This window comes from Hypomesus transpacificus, chromosome 1 (assembly GCF_021917145.1).
Source record: "Hypomesus transpacificus isolate Combined female chromosome 1, fHypTra1, whole genome shotgun sequence".
Taxonomy (NCBI): domain Eukaryota; kingdom Metazoa; phylum Chordata; class Actinopteri; order Osmeriformes; family Osmeridae; genus Hypomesus; species Hypomesus transpacificus.
Genome location: NC_061060.1, coordinates 6,462,154 through 6,483,473, shown reverse-complemented (window position 1 = coordinate 6,483,473; position 21,320 = coordinate 6,462,154). Strand labels below are relative to the sequence as shown.

Sequence of the window (21,320 nt, the reverse complement as noted above, 5' to 3'; positions counted from 1 at the left end):
AGTCCTTACCTCGTGGCGACAGCTGTCCTGCATTAGCCAATCCCCGAGGCCCGATCATCGGGGCAGAACTACTGCCCTTAGTCTCACGGTTCCTGAGCTCCATGACCCTGGATTGGGAGCTGGTGGTGGCATGTGGGCGTGTCTGAGGTGTACGAATGTGACCCGTAGGAGCCTGGCGGTTTGGTTGACCATGCTTCTCCTTCCTGGTTGGCCGGGTGGTCTTGATGCCGTCCAGTATGCCTGTGGCTGCTGCCCTGGCGAGCACATCCTCTGCAGATTCCTGCTCCTGAGCTTCAGGCTGCCAAGAGAGAACAGAGACAGAAACCTTCATTTCAATTTTCAAAAAATCCATCCTCCCTTCCCCGGAAAAATACGGAAACCAGGCCAGGTTACGGCTACGTAGGAGAAGATATCACCTATCCAATTATCTTTAGATCAAAGATTACCCCAGGGTACAGAGAGGAAATCTTTTTGGAGTTTGAATAGTGCCAAAAAGCCCAAAATGCAATCAACCTGTCTTGTTGCTGTCAGGAATGCAGGATAGAGAAGGTTGAGGCACCAGCCTCCTGAAGGATATTTTGGAAAGGCAGTAGGCCGAATGAACGCTGTCTAGTCATAACCAGAACGTAGGCAGGTGTATAGATATAAAATAGCATATAGCATGTAGTACATGCACCCACAAAGAGGGTGCATGTACTACAGTACAAGGTGTGTACAGTACTGTTGAGAACAGTAAACCTTATGGTGCCAGCAGCAGGAGAGACAGAGAGAGAGAGAGAGAGAGAGAGAGAGAGAGAGAGAGAGATAGAGAGAGAGAGAGAGAGAGAGAGTGAGTGAGAGCGAGAGAGCGAGGCACCATGTCCTTTCTGCTGGTTGCAGGGTCACCTGCTGGCTCAGCACTAGCCCACACAACAGCCTGCCGAGGCTGAATTATTCACACACACAAACGCACACCCTCATAGAGGTGTGCATGTGTGTGAAAGAGAAGGGGGGGGCAGAGAGAGCAGTCTTGTGGGGGTTGCCCTGAATGTGTTGATGCTAACTCACGCAGACAGGGGGCGCTGAATAATTCATCAGCAACTCTTCCCTTCTCTGCTCCTCCCCTCCCTCCCTGCTTCTTTCACCCCTTTAAATCTTACATCCTCTCCTCGCAAGTTTTCAACCCTCTTAAATCTGTCGTTCCCTGGCCTGCACACTCAGCTGAGCTTGTTGTAAAGGACCTGAAGCACAAGTTGCCCACCATCATTTACATCTCTTACAGTTTCTTGGACAGATCTGAATCTACCTCACTCACCAAGAGGCTTTTTGTCTCCCTGTGTCTCACTTCACCTTTCACTGTCTGCACCCGTCTCTGAATCTTCCTCTCTCTCTCTTTCTATCTCTCTCTCTCTCTATCTCTCTCTCTCTCTCTCTCTCTCTCTCTCTCTCTCTCTCTCTCTCTCTGTCTTTCTCTCTCTCTCTCTCTCTCTCGGCAAAGGTACTCTCCTCGACAATGTTACAGAGTAACAGCTTGACACCTAAACCTGCAGCACCCTCTCCTGCTTAGCTTCAGGGACATTTCACTTCAGCAGTCAAGCAGAAAGTCAGACTGGAAGAAGGACCTTTTTTATGGAGATCTTGTTTAGGCAGGACCTAACCATCCAGTAGGGATCAGTGACGAGCACACATGTGTTCTGTTCTGTCCTGCTACAGGCAGGACCAGTCTCTCCACATCGAATAAGCACTTGTTTATTGTCCCAGGTTGTTCTTGCATGGAGAACCCGTTAATAAAAGCATTTTACTGGGCCCAAAACAACGCCCACTCCCACAGAGATTGCTTTTTCACACTTATCTAATTGCAATTCTTTATGAGGCTTTTCGAAGTGCCACAATAACGTTTGATTAGCCGACTTTATTGCAGGTAGGGAAGCCGCCTGTTTGGAGCGCGATGATGGCGGTTTGATGATCTTTTCATCCTTGTCGGTGGAGGTATAAACGTGATGGATGGCCTGGAGACGCCAGATGCCAGGGAACGGGAAGAGGACTTGGTCGCACCCTGAAGGGTGAGAATAGCTTCATAATCTTGTGCGTCGTAAACTGGAGATCTGATTTTCATAAGAGGCGGCGTGTCGTAAACACAAAAACATACAGGGGATTTTCGAGACATTGAAGAGCTGTAAGGAGTTTATGTAAGCAAGCCAGTCAGACATCAGTGTAGCTAGACGTCCAGCAAGCTACAGTAGGCAGCAAATGAGGTAGCTGTATGGTGAACCATCCATCCAGCCATCATCCTTTCATCCATCCAGCCATGCTCTTTGATGTACCGACCCTACCCTAATTCCCACTGCAGCCCACTTAGCATCTACAGCCTAGTCAAGCACAGCTTAAGCTGCCATGGTAGATGCCTCACTTAACACCCACCCAGAGCTAATCTAATCGTGAGGTTCCCACCCCTAATAAACAGTAAGCTGTACATTTCTGTTTAATATTGAACCTTGTTGCAGAAATAAATAAGTCTATACAAGAAAAGTCTACTTATCGTCACGAGTTCTTAGAAATCCTTCAGCAAACTTTCACTTGTTTTGTAAGTATGATTAGAAGGAAGAGTATTCTATTTTATAACTTGGCATTAGCAGAAACATAACGTATGTTGTCCTTAGGCATTTAGGAATGTCATAAGGCATTTAAAATGTCTTGTTGAAAGAAACTTTGCAGGAGCCCTCTGTGGCTCAGTAGGTAAGCATGTATACCATTGAGTCTGCTGTCAAACACACTACCCCTGGTTCAAATCTCGCCCAAACCAATTGATAATGCATTTAACTGATATAAGTTAAGCAATATAAATATTCCCACCCCTACTATTTAGGTTAACTGACAGAGCCTGCCATAAGTCCCCTAAGTGAGTGAGTGTGCGTGTTCCCTACAGAGGTATGTCCTCTGTGATCTATGACACGTTAACTCAGAACTCACTCGGTCTCTCCTCCCACAGGTAGAAAGAACCCCTCCTACTGTGGACTTCACATAAAGCCAGAGAGAGAGAGAGAGAGAGAGAGAGAGAGAGAGAGAGAGAACATTGGAAGGAGCTTCTCTTTGCTCTTCCTCTCTCTTCTTCTCCTTTCCTGGAGTGTGAATCTGGGACCTACTCTTGGGCCTGTCTGACTCCTCTGATCTTACCTTCCCCCCTCTCTCCCTCCTTCAGATATCCTCCTTCTTCCCATCCCTCCATCTAAACCTCCAAGGCTGAACATGCCTGTCTCCATGACCCAGACACTGATCTTTTCACCTTCTGATCTCTCTCTCCTTCGTTCTGTGCTTTGTTTTGTTTCCTCAGGAGGCAAGAAAAAGGCCTTGTTCCTCTGTCTGTGACCAGACACTTCTGATCTCCCTAACCTGTCTCCCTTCTACGACTCTCCCTTTCCCTTCCTCGCACTCTTTCATAGCCTATCTCTGTCTGCCCTAGCACCTGTCGCCATCCCTGTTCATTTTCACCTGATCCCAGCTGCAGCTCTGCTATTTCCTTATTCCCGGAGCTCACCTTGTCAACACTCCAACGGTTGCCTTTCACTCATCCTCCCATTTCCACCCTCCCATTTCACCTCATCCTCTCCACTTTCCTCGCGGCTGCTCCTCGCCTCCTCACCCCCTCCCCTCTCATTCCAACTCTTTTCTCCCCTCCTCTCACGCACCCTGCTCCGTCACCCCCCCCCCCCTTCATCTCTCCTCAGCCCTACATTCTTTTCCCTTCTCTTTTTCTCCCCTTACCATCCACTCTCTGTTCTCCCCCCTTCCCTTCTTTCTTTTTCTACTTCTCTAATGTCCTCTACCCACCGTTCTCCCTCCCTTGGCATCCATTTTGCCCCATTTTTCGATACTTTCCTCCCCTCGTCGCTCCTTTCTCCTCTTCTCACCTCACCTCCTTCCCTCTCCTCCTCTACCCCACTGTACTACCTCCCCTCTCCACTGGCAAACATCTCCAATCACCCACCGTGCTGTGTACAGCCTGTGTGCTCACCCCAGCTCTTGCACCCGGTTACAGGGGCTGACAGGCACGCTCTTAACTCCCTGTGTATGTTCCTGTCAGGCAGCCAGCCGCTCCGGCTCCTCTGACAGAGCTCTAATAACCCTCCATAGCGTCCGTCTCACAGAAACGCACCGATTTCTTTCTCCGTCCTGAGATATTCTTTCTACCTTTCCGTCTCCCTCCCTCCCTCTGTTCTCCCTCGTGTTTCTTCCTTATCTGTCTCTCTCCCATTTTCACTTTCCATTCCCCCTCTCCTCTCTCACACTCTCCCTCCCTCCCCTCTTGCTCAGCGTAGGGTTATTTCGGGGACCAGATGAAAGTGGAGTGTGTGAAGGATGGGTGGGGGAGGAGGGGTACGGGGGAGTTACTTGCAGACGGTAAACGAGGGATTATCTGGTGGATGTGCACAGCTCAGAGTATCACAGGAGGCGGCACGCCCAGCCCCCCCACCCCCCCTTCACCCAGGGAGCCAGAACCCACAAGAGCCTTTCTTTTCGTGACACTTTGAACGTTGACCACATCAAGTAGGAAAAACAAACTCAGTCAGCCAAACACAGAGCCTGGGGTGTTGTGTGAGGCCTGGGTCATCCTGGTGCTTGGATAACCCCCTCCGGTCTGATCCAGCACTTACACTGAGCCTCAGCTCTTTCTCTGGAGAAAGCCCTGGAGCCCTGGAGCGACATACAGAGACCCACACACTGCAATGCAAGCTGGGGATTTGGGGGATGTTCTCTCTGAGCTAAATATGGTTCTCCCAGCGGTGCAGTCCATGCCTGGCATAGAACACAACTAGATCTTACAGGGTGCTACGACCCAACCCAGTGAGGACAAACAAGGACAGTTCCCTTCCCAGGTCCCCTGCTGGAGACCTGGGAAGGGATGTGATGCATGTAAATGAGTTCCTCACCTCACGCTGGAGAGAGAGCTGATGCTGAGCCTATGGGCTTCCCTCTCTAGCAGTGTCTTCAGAGGGAGCTGATGTTCTGATGTATGCAGTAACTCCAAATGTGTGGCATGAGATGCAATTACAGCTATTGTGTGCACTGCAGCAAGGTGCACCGTGTGTGTGTGTGTGTGTGTGGCTCACCTCTCTGGTGAGCACAGCCAGGAAACAGCCGTTACTGTGCTCCGAGGGCTCCAGTCGGAAGAAGGGTCCATCTGCAGCCCACTCCCCCCCCGCCTCGCCACGGAGAGCAGACACGAGCAGGGAGGAGTCGGGCCTGAATGCACGCACGCACACACACACACACACACAGTGTGTAAATACCCAGAAACATGCAGTACTCATGCACATCACAAACACACACACACACGGGAGGTGGGGGGGGGAACACAAAACACAGAGTAAATATATATCTCCTCAGAGAAAGAGGCGAAGCAAAAGCCATCCATACCAATGATGTGAAAGCCTGTTTCATTCCCAGAAGCCTGGGGCAATCTTGGCCTGGTAGACGGCCGGGTAAATGTAAAAGGAAAGCTGTGTGGATTCAAGTCCACATCAACTGTAGAAAACTGTCAAACTTCGGACGTCCACGTCAAGACAGGACATTAGGTATGTACAGTACATGGACTATTGTCTGAGGAAATATTTAGTTTCCTGCTTCAGTCAGTGGCTGAGTGATCTTTAACTGGACGTGTTGGCTTTTCTTCAGCCCGAGGGGAGGAAAAGACAGAGGAAACTCGAAGAAAGAAAAGCAGGTAGAAAGAGTCGAAAAAGAGACAGACTGTGTGTGTGTTTAACCTGAAGGGCTGTTCTTTCAGCTCCTGGTCTGGTGATGGCCTGTTCTGCTCCAGAGCTCTCGCTAACACTCCCTCGTTCTCCTCTGGGTAGGAGGAGCAGGTGGAATATACCACCACCTGCACCTTAGAGACTGCACACACACACACCATGAATATATACTGTACATTCTGTCTTGACATAAACATACACAACAATGAAACGGTGCCTTTATAGAAACAAAAACACCCACAAAGGAACGTCCATTTTTGAGTCTAATTAAATCTGAGCTTGACATAAGCAAAGAGAAATGTAAGTCCTAAATTGTTATTTCTTCTGATTTCACAGCACACTGCATAAATATGATTTTTGGTTCCTTTCTTTTCTATTCTTCAAAGAGAAATTCTCACCAAAGGGTTTTCCAACCCAAAAGTTCTTAAAATATTCCATTCTTTGAACAATGTTGGTGTGAAACATTGTCTGTTTCATGTAGCTTGTGCTGCTCATAGTACAGCTGTGTCAAGCTGTTCAAACAGTCATTCATCTGTTGTTTACACAGTGCCTATATCTATAGCTTTCATTTATTTCCGACCAATTACAACCAGGCATGAGCCATTACCTCAGAGCTGACAGGGTTACATACTGTAGAAGTTAAGCTCAGTTTACTGGAGCACACTTTCATTTACTGCAAGGTTTTCATCCAAGGCTAAGCCTGACGAAGACCTTGACGGTTGGAGTGTTGCAGTAATATAAGACTGACGTCTTATCCAGTTTGTAGTTGTTGTACGAGTCTTCCTAGCTTTAAATACCCTGCAGGTGGTTATAGCAGTTGTGTGTATGTAATTTTCTCTTCTGACAACGCTAACTATACATTTATATTACTTCTATTATGTATTATATTGCTGTATAATGGATGCCTAATTTGTATACAGTGCCCTCCAAAAGTATTGGAACAGTGAGGCGAATTCCTTTATTTTTGCTGTAGACTGAAAACATTTGGGCTTGACATCAAATAATGAACGTGAGACCAGAGATCAACGTTTCAGCTTTTATTTCCAGGTATTTACATCAGGATCTGATGCACAACTAAGAAAATATCACATTTTGTTTGAATCCACCCATTTGTCATGTGAGCAAAAGTATTGGAACAGATATACTTAAAACATATTTAAGTGAATAAGACTTAATATTTAGTTGCAAATCCTTTGCTTTCAATAACTGCAGCAATTGACGTCACCAAACTTTTGCATTCTTCCTTTTTGATGCTTTCCCAGGCTTTCACTGCAGCCTCTTTCAGTTGTTGTTTGTTTTGTGGGGTTCCTCCCTTCAGTCTCCTCTTAAGCAGGTAAAATGCATGCTCTATAGGGTTTAAGTCTGGAGATTGACTTGGCCAGTCTAATACCTTCCATTTCTTGCCCCTGATGAACTCCTTTGTTGTTTTGGCAGTGTGTTTTGGGTCGTTATCTTGCTGCATGATGAAGGCTCTGCCAATCAGTTTGGTTGCATCTTTCCTTAAATTGGCAGACAAAATGTTTCTGTAGACTTCCGAGTTCATTTTGCTGCTGCCATCATGTGTTACATCCTCAATGAAGATTAATGAGCCCGTCCTAGAAGAAGCCATGCAAGCCCAAGCCATGACATTACCTCCACCGTGTTTCACAGATGAGCTTGTGTGTTTGGGATCATGAGCAGTTCCTTTCTTTCTCCAAACTTTAGCCTTTCCATCACTTTGGTAAAAGTTAATCTTTGTCTCATCAGTCCATAAAACTTTGTCCCAGAATTTTTGAGGTTCATCTCTGTACTTTTTGGCAAATTCCAGCCTGGCCTTCCTATTCTTCTTGCTAATGAGTGGTTTGCATCTTCTGGTGTAGCCCTTGTACTTTTGTTCATGAAGTCTTCTGCGAACAGTAGATAGTGATACCTTCACTCCTGCCATCTGGAGGTTGTTGCTGATCTCACTAACAGTTGTTTTAGGGTCTTTCTTTACAGCTCTCACAATGTTTCTGTCATCAACTGCTGATGTTTTCCTTGGTCTACCTGTTCGACGTCTGTTACTTAGTACACCAGTAGTTTTCTTCTTCTTCAGGACATTCCAAATGGTTGTACTGGCTATGGCCAATGTTTCTGCAATGGCTCTGATTGATTTTCCATCTTCTCTAAGACTCACAATTGCTTGTTTTTCACCCAAAGACAGCGCTCCGGTTTTCATGTTGTTTTCACCTCTGAATACAGTCTGCATAGACAAAACCTATCTTACCCAATCTGAACCTGAGTGTAGACATTCAGTGGTATTTATTGATTGAATAATGTATGTAATAGGACACACCTGGGCAACAAAACACACCTGTCAGTCATATGTTCCAATACTTTTGCTCACGTGACAAATGGGTGGGTTCGAACAAAAAGGTGATATTTTCTAATTTGTGCATCAGATCCTGATGTAAATACCTGGAAATAAAAGCTGAAACGTTGATCTCTGGTTTCACATTCATCGTTTGATGTCAAGCCCAAATGTTTTCAGTCTACAGCAAAAATAAAGGAATTGGCCTCACTGTTCCAATACTTTTGGAGGGCACTGTATATACACCACACTTTTTATAGTGATGTCATCATATAGTTGCAAACCTCATTTCCCATTGGTCCACATGATACCAACTATGCAGCTTCTTTAAATTCAGGTCCCCTTGGCACCCTTTGCGTGCAACGTATTGTGGTTTCCTCCACATTGTGCAGTCTGAAGCCTGTGGGATGTGTGTGTGTGTGTGTGTGTGTGTACAGACCCAGCTGTTCATCACCTGTGGGCCTACGGCAGAACTACACATTCCCCTGCACCCACTCAGGGCCGGGCAGTGAGGTCGATTTTCACCTGCCGTTTAATTAACGGCCCTGTTAGAAACCATCTACGGTGGCAAAACTGCTTCAGGGCACAATCAATGGTGGTGTTATTAGAGAGACTAGGCTCGCGCACGCACTCTCTCAACAGATATTGACATAACCCTGACTAAACACAGAATTATGTTGAATGTCACAATAATACCTGTACAAATGTTCACACACCTGTGCCCCTGTGTGTTTGTGTGTGTGTTGGCTCTTGCCAGGATCATTATGGTGGACCCCAGCAGGGGAATATTAGAATACCTAATTAACACTGAGGTGCTCTCACAGGAAAACCTGGGCCTCTGGTCTGATAATTAGGAAGTGTGTGTGTGTGTCTGCACCAGCGTGTGTGTCTGCAGCAGCGCATGCTTGCACGTGTGTCTGGGTCGGGTCACACACTCACACTTCAGGGCATGATCGATGCTCTTCTTCTGTTGTGCCACCAGTGCATCCAGCTTAGTCTGGGCTATGGCCCCCTGGGATAGGTCTTGGAGTAGGTCTGTGTCTAGCAGGGAGGGGGAGGGGGGCAGAGACACACATTACCTTGAATCAGCATAGGGTTCCTTTCATTAAGGTTTCGGTGTTCTGGCTCGGTGTGTGTGTGTGTGTTTACAGGCTGGTACCTCCATTCTCCTGCAGTATGAAGTCTACAGGGTTGCTGAGCGCAGACACAGAGCACTGGGGGAACAGCAGGATGAGCCGGACCCTCTGGAGCCTGGGATCAGCCGGCTCCACAGACAGGAAGCTCTCCGGGATCAGCTTCACATCTGGGGAGGGACGCACGCACAGGATCAAAAGCATACCTTCCCTCCCATAAACACATACAACATGGGACACACACACGGGACACACACCGACACACAGGCACACACACTTGGGAGCCGCACACAGACGTGTCTCACGTACTCTTGCAGCCCACGTTGGCGAGCGTCTCCTGTAGCTCCTCCCTCTGCTCGGGGGGGCGCTCGCCCACGCAGACGGACACTCTGGACTTGCTGCTGCGGGGGGCGTGGCTAGGGCCCAGCAGGGAGGCGGTGTGGGCCACGGTGAGGCCCGACGAGCAGCCCGCCACCAGGACGTCCCCCTCGGGGGCCAACAGGGGCCGCACCACGTAGGGGCCCACACAGCACGACTTGTCCTGACACGCACACACGGGAACAGGACTACTTAGACGAGACTACGGACATGCCCGAGAACAGACGTGGAGAAGGACCAACAACAGACACACGGTGCCTGTGACAGACACAGATGGACGGACGGGACAGACAGACAGACAGACAGACAGACAGTGTAGAGAGAGAGAGAGAGAGAGAGAGAGAGAGAGAGAGAGAGAGAGAGAGGAGAGAGAGGAGAGAGAGGAGAGAAAGAGAGACAGTGTAGAGAGAGACTTGGTGGTTTAGACGGGAAGAGAGGTGGCTTACAAACAGGAGGGGTGTGTGGTGAGGAGGGGATAGAAACAGAGTGGAAGGAGAGAGCGAGAAAGAGAGAGAAATAGAGAGAGCGAGATGAGAGAGAGAATTGGCAGCCAGTGCAATCAGATTACTATGGAGATGTCCTTCAATCAACGTAACCTCTCTCCAGAGATAGTGCTGAACGTAGCACAACCTCTCAGACCACACTCACAGCACTCTCTACTCACTATCCATATCACCGTGTTTGCAGAGGAAAATGAGGGGGAAAGAAGAAAAGAGCAAGGGCATTTAGAGCGGAGGGGGCGAGGGAGAGGAAGAGAGAGAATGTGCGAGGGGGAGAGAAGAAGTGATTAATTTTAGCAGTGGTATTGAATGCTTAATTGAATTTGGCTACGTAATCAGATTTCACAAGCTGGCGTGCTAGTGTCGCGTGTGGAGTTTACGGGAGTGAAATGAAATAGCAGGAGCTCCTCTGTTGCACAGAAACAGGAGGGTGTTACAGATGAACTCAAGGGTTTTTTCAGAAGATGATGTGTTTTTCGGATTTATTCGTCCATTTGTCGGTTTCAGAAACGCTTTTTGAACGAGCAAAGATATTTTAGAGGCACATAAAATGAGCAAATAACCCATTGTGCTGTGTTCTCGTTAATTTAAAGAGCGCGAGCCGACATGAACAGAGGACCGCTGGGAAATGTTGTATCAGAGGCTTCTCTGTTCTCCCTGCTTCCTGTAGTACCTGGATGATGAGCTTGTATTGGCTGAGCAGCCTGGTGCGGTACAGGTCAGCTTTAACCGGGGCAGGGAACACCAGCATGTCGTCGCAGTGGGGGTCCCGGCAGAAGGTCTGCCCCTCCAGCTGCCTGACGGAAGTCACCTGGGAGAAGCCCTCTTGCTTCAGGACCCTGCACACCTCGTCAAGGCTGACCAGGGGAGGGGGCGGGCGGGCGGGCGGGGCGGGAGGGGCGGAGGTGGAAGGAAAGAACAAATGCACTCGTTACACTGGAGTGTGTGTCTTGGTTTATCATGTAAAACCGTTTTCTATAACCTTTACTGAGGCCTCTGTCTACTACCACTGCGTAACAATGACATGTTACAATATTTAGTGGGCTTGAAAGGTAGTCAGTCAAGAGCAAAACACACACACACACACCCACTGTGCCAACCCCACAGGTGACCTCCACAGTCCCAGACCTTGCTGAGGGTTGTTGCTGATTGGATCTGTCCAACGCAGTGGGATTTACACTCTAGTGAATCAGGCTGTCTGTACACACACACACACACACATACATACACACACACAACGTGCCCACTCACCTCACTCATACACGGTCTGTGGTTTAATGGGATGTCAGCAGGCCACCTGGACCATAAACCACTGGACAACCCCCCTGCCTGACCAGTGTGTGTGTGTGTGTGTGTGTGTGTGTGTGTGTGTGTGTGTGTTTGTGTGTGTGTGTGTGTGTGTGCAGTATACATCCATGTACCATTTGTCTCTATCCATGTGGGTGAGTGTACATACGTACTGTTTGTGTGTGAACATTTACACATACAGAACATGTACTTTGTGTGTGTGCGTACGTACCAGAACTGCCTCTGTGTGAGCACATAGTTAGCACATGTACTTTGTGTGTGTATCTATGTGTGTGTGTGTGTGTGTGTGTGGGTGTGTGTGTGTGTGTGTGCGCACGGCTGCTGTGTGTGAGGGAGTGCCCTGACCTGCTCCTGAGTGTGTTGACCCAGGCGTAGAGGGGCAGGCTGCTGGCTCTCTGCTGCTTCCTCCTCACGTTCTCAGGCAGGATGCAGTCGATGGTCAGCAGGTCGTGCTTGATCCTGCACCGTGCCAGGGAGGCTGCCAGCTTGGTCTTGAACCTCAACACACACACACACACACAGGACCCATTAAGGAGACAACGTTACATCACAAACTAATTACGAAAGCGACGTATACATCAACAGACACAGGACCTATTGAGGAGACAATATCATATCACAGTATTAGAAAGTGAGGTGCACGTCAACACACACCACTTCCCTGCTCTTCTCCCTCCTGTTGTACCTGAGAAGACAGCTCTCTGTGTCTCGAACTTCCTGTATAAACTCCTCCCCCGGGCACTCCCGCGGGAAGAACTTCCTGTCCTGGAAGTCGTAGAGCATCACGGCCACCAGGCTCATCTGGTCGTCCGGCTGGACACAGACATGCATCGGACGGAGAGATAGGAAGCATAGATTGGACAGGAGAGATAGAAAAGAGAGATAGAGCCTGCGGTCCATCAGTAAGACAGAGGGACAGGGAGCATGGAGATATAGGATCGATAGCACTGGCCGTCAGCTAAAAAGGAACACATGGCAAGAGATAAGATGGATGGAACTAGAGCGGTGGACGAAAAGATAAATAGATTCTCTACTCGCCATCAGCTCCAGAGAAACTAGATATAGGACAGGATAGATAGAACTGACACACTTCATCGGTTTACTTTCTTTCTGGGAACAGTCAAAAGCTGAAATTGCCTGAATCAAGGCACACAGCACAGAAATAGGATGGGAGGTCAATTGTCCCCTGACTCGAGAGAGAAAACGCTGCGTAGAAATAGGATAGATAGAACTGACACACCTGGATGGTCTAGGATAGTGAGGATGGATAAAGGCATCAAGCTCTCTAGCCCAACTGCAGCTTAGAGACAGAGCAGGCCTGCCAGTGAGCCTGACACACACACACACACACACAACCCAGCACTCACACACAAAACCCTCCTGAACTAACACACTGCTGCACTCGCCCACCTGTACTCAGGCACACAGCAATGGGATATCCTGCTATGACCTGGCTCCAGCCTCTTAATTAAACACAGGAGGAGGCCACACTCCCTCACTCCCTCTTTCTTTCACGCTCCACCTCTCCACTGCCTCTACCTCTCTCCGTCTCTCTTTATCTCCCTCTGCCTCCCTCTGGGTGAGAGGCTTTGGAGGCAGATGGTGTTGCTCGGCAGCAACAGATTGCCGCAGTGTCGCCGCTGGGCTAATGGGGCGAGAAGCTAATATGCTACACTAGTCGGCTGTGCCAGGGCTACGCTAGGCTAACGTGCACGCTAACAAATTAGCCGAGCGCTCGTAATTCACTCGGTAGGTTTTTAATCTGTTGTTTTGGAAAGGTCGATATCGGGGACAGGTGTTGGGTCCAGCCCCTCCTCCTCCTCTCCCTCCCTCGCGCCCTCTACCAAGGTTGAACCCTCTGGGGGCAGGCAGTTACAAATTCCCCATCTGCCGTTGCTTGGCAACAGCGTCCCGCCAAGGGATAGCGGCCCGGAGAGCAAACAGGTCGTCACGTCACCGTGGATACCCAAGGTCTGCACGCTGTGACATGGTGTCACGACACTTAGAACTGGGCATGCTGTCAACGCCGCCTGGTGTGGGGGCTAGTTAGTCACACTGGGTGTTATAGCCCAGACAGGGAGGACTTGATCACACATGAGTGGAGATGTTACCTATTCAACACTGTCAGCTGGGCTCTGCTGTGTCTCTCAGTAAACACTGTACGTGCACTATGTACATATCCAAAGGCTCTCCTCCTCCTTCTTGGCCCCAGAAAGACAGCTTTTTTTCTCTGTTAGCATCAACTCCTCACCCAAACCACAGCCGGCCTATCTACATCTCCATCTCTCCTCCTTTCTGCTCTCCTTCCCTGCTTCCCTGCCCTCCCCTATTCCCACCACCCTTTCCATTCCCCCCGGATCCTCTCTTCCTCTCAATCTCTCTTTCTCTCTCTCTCTATCAAGGTTGAACTTTATAGATGGCAGGTGGGTGTAAAAGGGGCCGAGAGGGAGTTCTAAAGGAGCGTCTCTTTGTGTCTGGCCTTTATTGTGTGTCTGCCGGTGGGGTGCAGAATAACGACCTGCCACTGAGAAGCATGGCAACCCATTCATTTCAGACACGGTCATAATTCACCTCACACAGGTACAGTAGGTGTGTGTGTATGTGTGCACCATGTGTGTGCGTGTAGGTGTGCACCGTGTGTGTGTGTGTGCACGTGGGTGTGTCAGCTGCTCAAAACACTTCATGACAACTGTATTTAAACACACAACACAACACTCTGCTCCTGGTTTTAGGGACTGGTCATGTGCTCCATGGAACAGTAATGTGTAAAGCCAGTTCCTTATTGAAGTACTTTGCATATTTCAAATGACACCAAATGTTCTAACTGGAGCAAGCCCCCCCCTTCCCCCAACCCCTTCAGTGGCCCCTTACAGAGCTGCCTCCCATCCCCCCCCCCATCGGCTAAACGACTAACGGAGTGTTCCCTTTACCATCTACCAGCCGGGACGTTTCATGGCTGAACTGGGAAATTTTCGGCTTTTTTTACAACCGTCTATGGCGGAACTAATGACATTCAGCCCAGGTCCCGGACATGGATGAGCTGGGACAAGGGTTGTGGTGGGGAGTGGAGAGCTGTTGAGGAGGCGCCTGGACAGCATTTTGATGTCATAACTAATTAATGGTCTGTTTTGTTTGAGGGAAGAAGTGATAAGCAACAAATAGACCCGGACGGGCTGCGAGGCGGTCTTTATGGCTGCTTCAGAAGGGAGCGATTCATTTCATGGAGGATGAACCCAGACACAGAGACTTTCTGTGAGTTGATGAAAGCTCAGTATGAATGTAATAATCATTATCAGCGAAACTGAATAAAGGGGTTTGCATGTCTAAAACAGCAGGGAATGAATTTGGAAGGCTCTGTGTGTTCCTACTTTGACAAAGCGTCCCAATTATTCTGAGAAGAACCATTTTTTACTCACCATTGGCTGAGAGAAGTAGAAGCAGCTGTCAATCATGATGTCCTCCAACAGTTCTTGATCTATGGGAGGGACATATAAAACTAACATTTAGAGACAGGACAGACCATGACATGAGAGGAGCGTTAAGGATAGAAAATGTGAGTATAGAGGTAATGTGAGAGGAGAGTAGACGAAAAGAGAAGGGGATATTGAGATTTCAATCATTCTGTGTCTAATAGATCATGATTCACAACGGCCCAATCTCGTCTCTATCTCTAATTATCTCCCTGGCCCAGTCCAGACAGGTTCATTTGGGGGCTGCCTGATAGTGATACTAAGAATTACCTCCTAACCAAGCGGTAGAAATGATTAGGAAGCTAAATCCATATCTAATGAGGAACACTTTTCTGGAATGGAGGTGAAGGTTCCTGGAGGCAGAGAAGAAGAAATGATACGGCGGTAATTTGAAATGATAATTCAATTATACAGGATTAAGAATTCCAATTCAACGCTCATTTGTTTCCTTTTAATCAAGTTAATCAGGTTCTATTTAAACCATTTAGAGTCATTCATTTAGGATGTTTGTGTCTGAGACTGCTAGTAGCATCTGGCAATGGCATCCATTCATTCCAAACACAGCAGTGATGTTTCTTTCTTTGGAGCGATAGCATTAATACACATGATGATACAACAAACCGGAGAATCTTTTTTTTTTTTTTATCTAGTCTGATCTATCCAAAGGCTGTAGCCTAGATAGGTAGCTACTAAACAGGTTGCCCTTATCTGGAGGCCTCATCTCTGGGCTCCTGATGGGTTTTCCGTCTCATCTGGTCCCTGGGCCGGCCTGGCGGAGATATCACCAAGGCAGCATCTGTCTCCACGGCCGCAGGAAGCCGCTTTCTGGCTCTCACACAGGAAGTCTGTTCCCGCTCTTTCCACACCGAACTGTGGGCTCTCCTTTCGATTCCGTCGAGGCGAGAGACGACAGCATTCTCCGCTCTATTTTGTTTAGGATTAGAGAACAGCTGTTTCGACAAGCCTCTGTGTTTGTGGTGTGATTTTCCTACATTATGAACGGAATCGTCGGTAGAATTGCCCAATCCACGGCAATGTTCCAGATAATCTTGTTAAACAGCGTTTTCTTCATTTGGAGAAATCCTCTTTATCCCACAGCAAAGGAGGATTTGTGTGTGTGTGTGTGTGTTCAGCGTCCTGCTTGTCCTCTAATGCTGAGTGACACACATGACTCTTCTCTAACTGGCGCTGGGAGTTGACGACCTGACTGGGACCTTCCAAAGGCAGAGCCATGGCAACGGCAGACACCACTGCTGCCGGCCTATCACAACATCACAAATCACACTGGGATGTTAACTGCATGTTGAGCTTGGGCCAGATAGGCCTCACATACACACACACAAAAGGTGTGTTCTTTTTTTGGAGTAAACAAAAACGTCTGTATGCTTTGCCCTAAGCTAATTTACAGTAGCCATATCTCAACCAGTGTTTACTAGTTCCGCCCAATAGAGCAGGAGGTGGTAAAGATAAGCTCTAGGCCGGCTCCACAGACTGAGGCTCAACAGAGCCACGGACAAGCCTGGTTCGTTGGTCCATAGAGGTCATTGTCCTGGTCGCCCCATTTATCACACCCAGGAGACGGGGGAAAACACAGAGGAAAAATCACCTATAAATCTCATAGAGCCGAAGCCATTATATACCCGACACACTGCTGAGCTGGGTTGTGAGCAACCACAAAACTAACGACTCTTCCAAGCTCCAGGTGAGGATCGACAGTTCTCAGCTCTGCTTTGCGCTCTTCAAAACCCCTTTCATTAGTCAAAAGGGTTGCTAATCACAAAATCCTTGCATTAATTCTGAGAGAGTAAAGATCTTTTTTAGGATTACCAAGGACTACATTCAGGAATGGACCCTTAAAACCATCAGTCGGGGGAGGATGTGTGTGTGGAGGAGTGGGGGGTTCTGAAAGGGTTCTTTTGCAGTGGCGAGTATCCAGGTAACACAATGACCTGGTGAGTGTTGATGGCCACGGTCAAATAAATCCACACTGAAACAAAGCCTCTCTCCGGATCCCATTCAACTCTCTGTTCTGCATCTGTACACCCCACTTCACATGAATCTGGTCAAACCTGGGCAAACGCAACAAGAACTTTGGGATGAGTTTATTCACATGATCACCCTTGCATTGGATGACAAAGATGGCTTATGTATTACGTAGAGCTGGGGCCCATTAGCTGGTACTGTGCTGGCATACGCTTTCTCAGGGTGAGTGAGCGCCATGCCAAGGGCAGGGCAGACAGGTTCTCCCCTCCTGTGGCCTGAAACAAGCAGCTCCCCCTGGTTAAACAGGCCCCTATCCATCCTCTCCCTTCATCCCTAACTTTCTCTCTTTACTTTCAGCCCTGATTCTTTCTTTCTATCACTGCACCCTCCTCTCAGCCCAGCAGTTTCTTCCCTGAATACACAGACCTACACTCTCTCTTTGTGCCTCCCTCAAGCCTCCCTCCCTCCCAAACTACACTCAATCCACCCTCCCACCCAAACACCATACCTCAACCCTCCCAAAAACCCTCCCAAAAACCCTCCCTCCCTCAGAACCTCTTTGTAGCCTCCCTCTGTATCTCTCTACCCTCCATCCACCCTACTTTACCTCTCTCTCTCTTCCTCCACACCCCTGATAGAAGGACACAGCCGTCTGTCTGGCAGCGCTGGCGGCTACTGTGGACAATGAGGCAGAAACCCTCTCAGAGGGACAGAGATGGAGGGAGCGATGGAGGGGAAGGTTGCTCACAAGGTCGTCGGCTGCATTTAGCCAAACTTTGAATTCACACATGAGTTGCTTTGTATTAAGCAAGAGTTTGGGGACTTGAGAGTACTTTACAGTCACTCAATAGGATGTTGTAAAAGGTTGGGGGAGGAGTGGGGGGGTGGGCTGCAAAAGTTGGGTCGGGGAGTTACAGAGGTTGAGAGAAAGGGTAAGGGTAGTCCAAATGAGAGGGGGGGAAGAAAGGCATATGATAGGTATGGGAGCAATGGCAAAGATGCAAAAGAGTGACATGGGAAACAGAGTGAGAGGAACATGCACAGCTGACAGAATCTTCCATCTGGACACACACTCCAAGCATAGCTAGCTATTTCAATATGAAGAACGGGGAGGATACCACACAGGGACGAAACGTCAGCCACCATCCAGAGTCAAGCGAAGAGATACAGGGTCTCCCCTGTGTTACGGCTGGGTGACTGAGGTGTGGTGGACCATATCAACAAGTCAGGTTCTGCTGGCATATTAATGGGACATAACATAGCCCTTCTGTGTGTAGGTTGTTATGGAGCTCTGCTCAACTGATAAGGGTTTGTATCCCCTGATCAATACTACAGCTCATTGATATTTTTCACTAGACGTTTTTTTTTCCGCTGGTAAAGCATTTTCTTTGAGGTTAACAACTGACCTCAGCTCGATGTTGTATCATTGTCATTCCCAGGCGGCACGCGAAGGATCAGTCCGGCGGGGAGCAAGTGTGTGTGTGTGTGTCACTAGCATATTGATTTCTGTAGTGGTGGTCAGCCCTGTGCGTGGGAGGCTTAGGAAAGATTAACACTAGATGCACAGGTATGCCATTTCAAATCTTCCAATCATTCACCACCAACTACCTAAAGTTAAATTACAGTTCAACAATACTCGATCAATAAGCATATAGCTTTTGTCTCGCTATCCACCCCCCCTTTCACTCTAGCAAAGATTAAGTCATTTCTATAGATGAGCTATTGGGCCAACAGGCCTTCATTGTGGTAATGAATGCAGCCACACAAACACTGGGCTTCCTCGATCTTCTCCATTATGGGTGGCCAAATTTAAGACCCGAAAAAACGTGCCACCTGGAAGTATGAGTTGATTATGGTGCAGCGCTCCCTGAGTCAGTCTGGTGCTCTGCTTGGAATCCACATTGTTCACTTGACATGATCATCTCTCTGGGACATTATCTCATCACTAACTGACTCTCAAAATGAGTCTCCTTTTTCTAGGATAGGAGGTTGGAAGAGGGGCAGAGATTACTGGAATAACAGCAGTTCAGATGATACTGAGGGACTGTTAGTTTAAACTAATAAAGCGTAAACAAAGATGAGATTGAAATGGAAGAGATTTCGATCACCTAATTTCTCACCTAATGGACCGAGCCAGGTAGGGTGAGGACTTGGGGTTAGAAATGGGTTTAGAATTTCGAATACACCAAAATCTAACTAGCCAATGACACTTTTATCCAAAGTAATTTGCAGGTATCCCACCTACGGAATATACCGCAAGGGACTACAGACTAAATATGGGCTTAGAACCAATTACGTTTTGATATTCCTTACTACACACCATCCAAAATAGCCTGACCTATTTAAAAGTTTGACCTATGCACTTTTAAGTCACAGCTCTTATTGCCAATTTAAACAGTACAGCCCAGCAGCCCGGGACCTTGAGGCAACAGAACGTTAGAATGAGATAGGATAATTATGGGATAGGTAGGTAGGCAGGGCTGGTCCAGGTGCAGAGGGGGGATAGTATGGAAGCACAAAATCATTCAGGACTACAAGGATAGGCTGAATAGGCCCACCTCTCACACGAAGAGTGAGATAAATCGATTCAATCCCGGAGCCCGTGCTGACAGCCCAAACCCCCACCCCCTTATCACCACTGAGCTGATCACACGCCTGTGCGTTTGGACACCCAGCCTTAGACCCTGGCTCCAAAGATAGCAGATTATGGGTCAAATTGATTTTTTTCTTTTTGCATCGCACGGAATCCCCCCCGGCCATCCGAGGATTTTTCTGTCTTTCGCTTTTCCTCCATCATCCTGTCAAGAATCAATTCCACTTGTCAATTAACTTCCCCCGGGCTGTTCATTCTCATTTCTAAATTGTGGTTTGTTTGTTTCTGAAATCAAATTGGTTGAAGTTGCAATTTAAAGCCCTGGAAATGTATCAAATGGGGGTTATCCAAGTTCCTGTGTTATATGTGTTAGATGAGTCTCAGGAGACATATCTTCTTTTAACCAGCATAATATAATAGGTCAACAACATCAGTTTGTGTGTGTTCTGTGAGAAGTGTGTCACTTTGGCTCACTTACATTTGAGTGCATTGAAGGCGAGCTCATAGGCACTACGCTGGGTCACTTCATCTTTTGCCCCTGGCACAGGAAGCCCAGACTTCTTGCCAAAACTGACCAATCGGTGGGCCGCTGGCTTCTCCTGGTGAGTGTTCTGGAAAATAGCCGCGGCCAGCAGGTAGACACTGTCTAGGAATCCCCACTGGCCCTCCACAGGTGTGGGAAGGACTGGGTTCTCCTCTGACTCCTGGTTGGTTCTATCCAGGAGGGTGAGGTCTTTGAGGCCAGAGATCTGGGACCCACCACTGGTCCTGGACACAGAAGAGCGATGGGATCCCGCGCTGTGTTTAACCATCTTTTTGTGTCCACGCCTTGAAAACGCCACGCCTCCTGTCAATAAAACTCTCACCACTTAACAACTGAAAGAAAATAAAAAAACAGCAAATGATAGAAAGTTTATATAATTTCATGAAGTTAAAATATTGAAGATAACAGTAGGCTGTAGTTGGTTGAATTGCATGGCTGAGAGATTTGCACTTTGGTCTCAGGTATCAAAATTAAACCAGGACATCTGACTAAACAAAATAGCAATAAAAAAAAATCTCTCCTTTGCTACAGTAGCTGATACATTTCCATAGAAATGTACACAATTCCAGTATAATGACGGACAGAAATGTTGCGGGTACTGTAACTACGCTAGCCAATCAAGACAAAACAGATTATTCTCAAACAGCTAGCCTAATGTGAAGCTAATTAAAAGTGTTTCCTAACTTTAACTAGCTACTAAATAAATAATGACGCTAAATTAATTCACCTGCAGCGTACATTTAAATCAAAGACAGCAACAGAATCACAGACACAGATCAAAGCCACGCTGTTTGAGATAGTAGTACAAGTGGGTAGACAATCTATCAAAGAAATGCCTGTCAGTACAAGTACAGGTAGATGTTAGTAGGAGGATTGGTTGTACTATATGCAGCAGTTAGAGCAACAGATTTGAGCAAGCTAGTGCTAGCCTACAACAGAAGCGGTAATATTTACCGTAAAGGCAGGCGTCCTTGACTTTTTATTCTTTCCGAAGTCCAGTATCCGCTGCCAGACATTCTCATTTTACATGATTATTTTCAGACGAAAACGTTTACCATCAAATATTCGTCCACAAAAACTTTTACATAACAAGCAAGCGAACTTCAGCACCACGACACTGGTTTCATTGTGATTGAGTGGCTCTAACCTTCTACTGTAGCTTTAAGTTAGCTACCTTGCAACCCGACTTCACCTGCATGTGAGCTGAAATCGCTCAAACAATGTTTAGCCAATCTCTAACCCTTAAGCATATCAACCGTTGCCAATATGTTCACACAGACGAGCAAACAAGTTGAGTTTGATAACAAAAACAAATTGGAGGAACACCTTGGTTGAGGGAGCTTCTATCACCAT

The 21,320-nt window shown here is 47.7% G+C and overlaps 1 protein-coding gene across 1 annotated transcript in view; it reads right to left on the bottom strand.

Annotated features, from left to right (window-relative positions):
• Positions 1-21,320, bottom strand: part of LOC124469918 (putative methyltransferase NSUN7) — a 22,662-nt gene extending 1,342 nt beyond the window's left edge. The window contains exons 1-12 of the mRNA XM_047023460.1: positions 20,922-21,320; positions 19,902-20,299; positions 14,794-14,852; positions 12,063-12,190; positions 11,723-11,875; positions 10,743-10,926; positions 9,501-9,732; positions 9,218-9,361; positions 8,998-9,099; positions 5,742-5,871; positions 5,088-5,220; positions 10-298 (exon numbers count right to left, since the gene is read on the bottom strand). Coding sequence (XP_046879416.1) covers positions 10-298; positions 5,088-5,220; positions 5,742-5,871; positions 8,998-9,099; positions 9,218-9,361; positions 9,501-9,732; positions 10,743-10,926; positions 11,723-11,875; positions 12,063-12,190; positions 14,794-14,852; positions 19,902-20,235 — 1,888 coding nt within the window. The 5' untranslated portion in view covers positions 20,236-20,299; positions 20,922-21,320. The remainder of the gene's footprint in view (positions 1-9; positions 299-5,087; positions 5,221-5,741; positions 5,872-8,997; positions 9,100-9,217; positions 9,362-9,500; positions 9,733-10,742; positions 10,927-11,722; positions 11,876-12,062; positions 12,191-14,793; positions 14,853-19,901; positions 20,300-20,921) is intronic.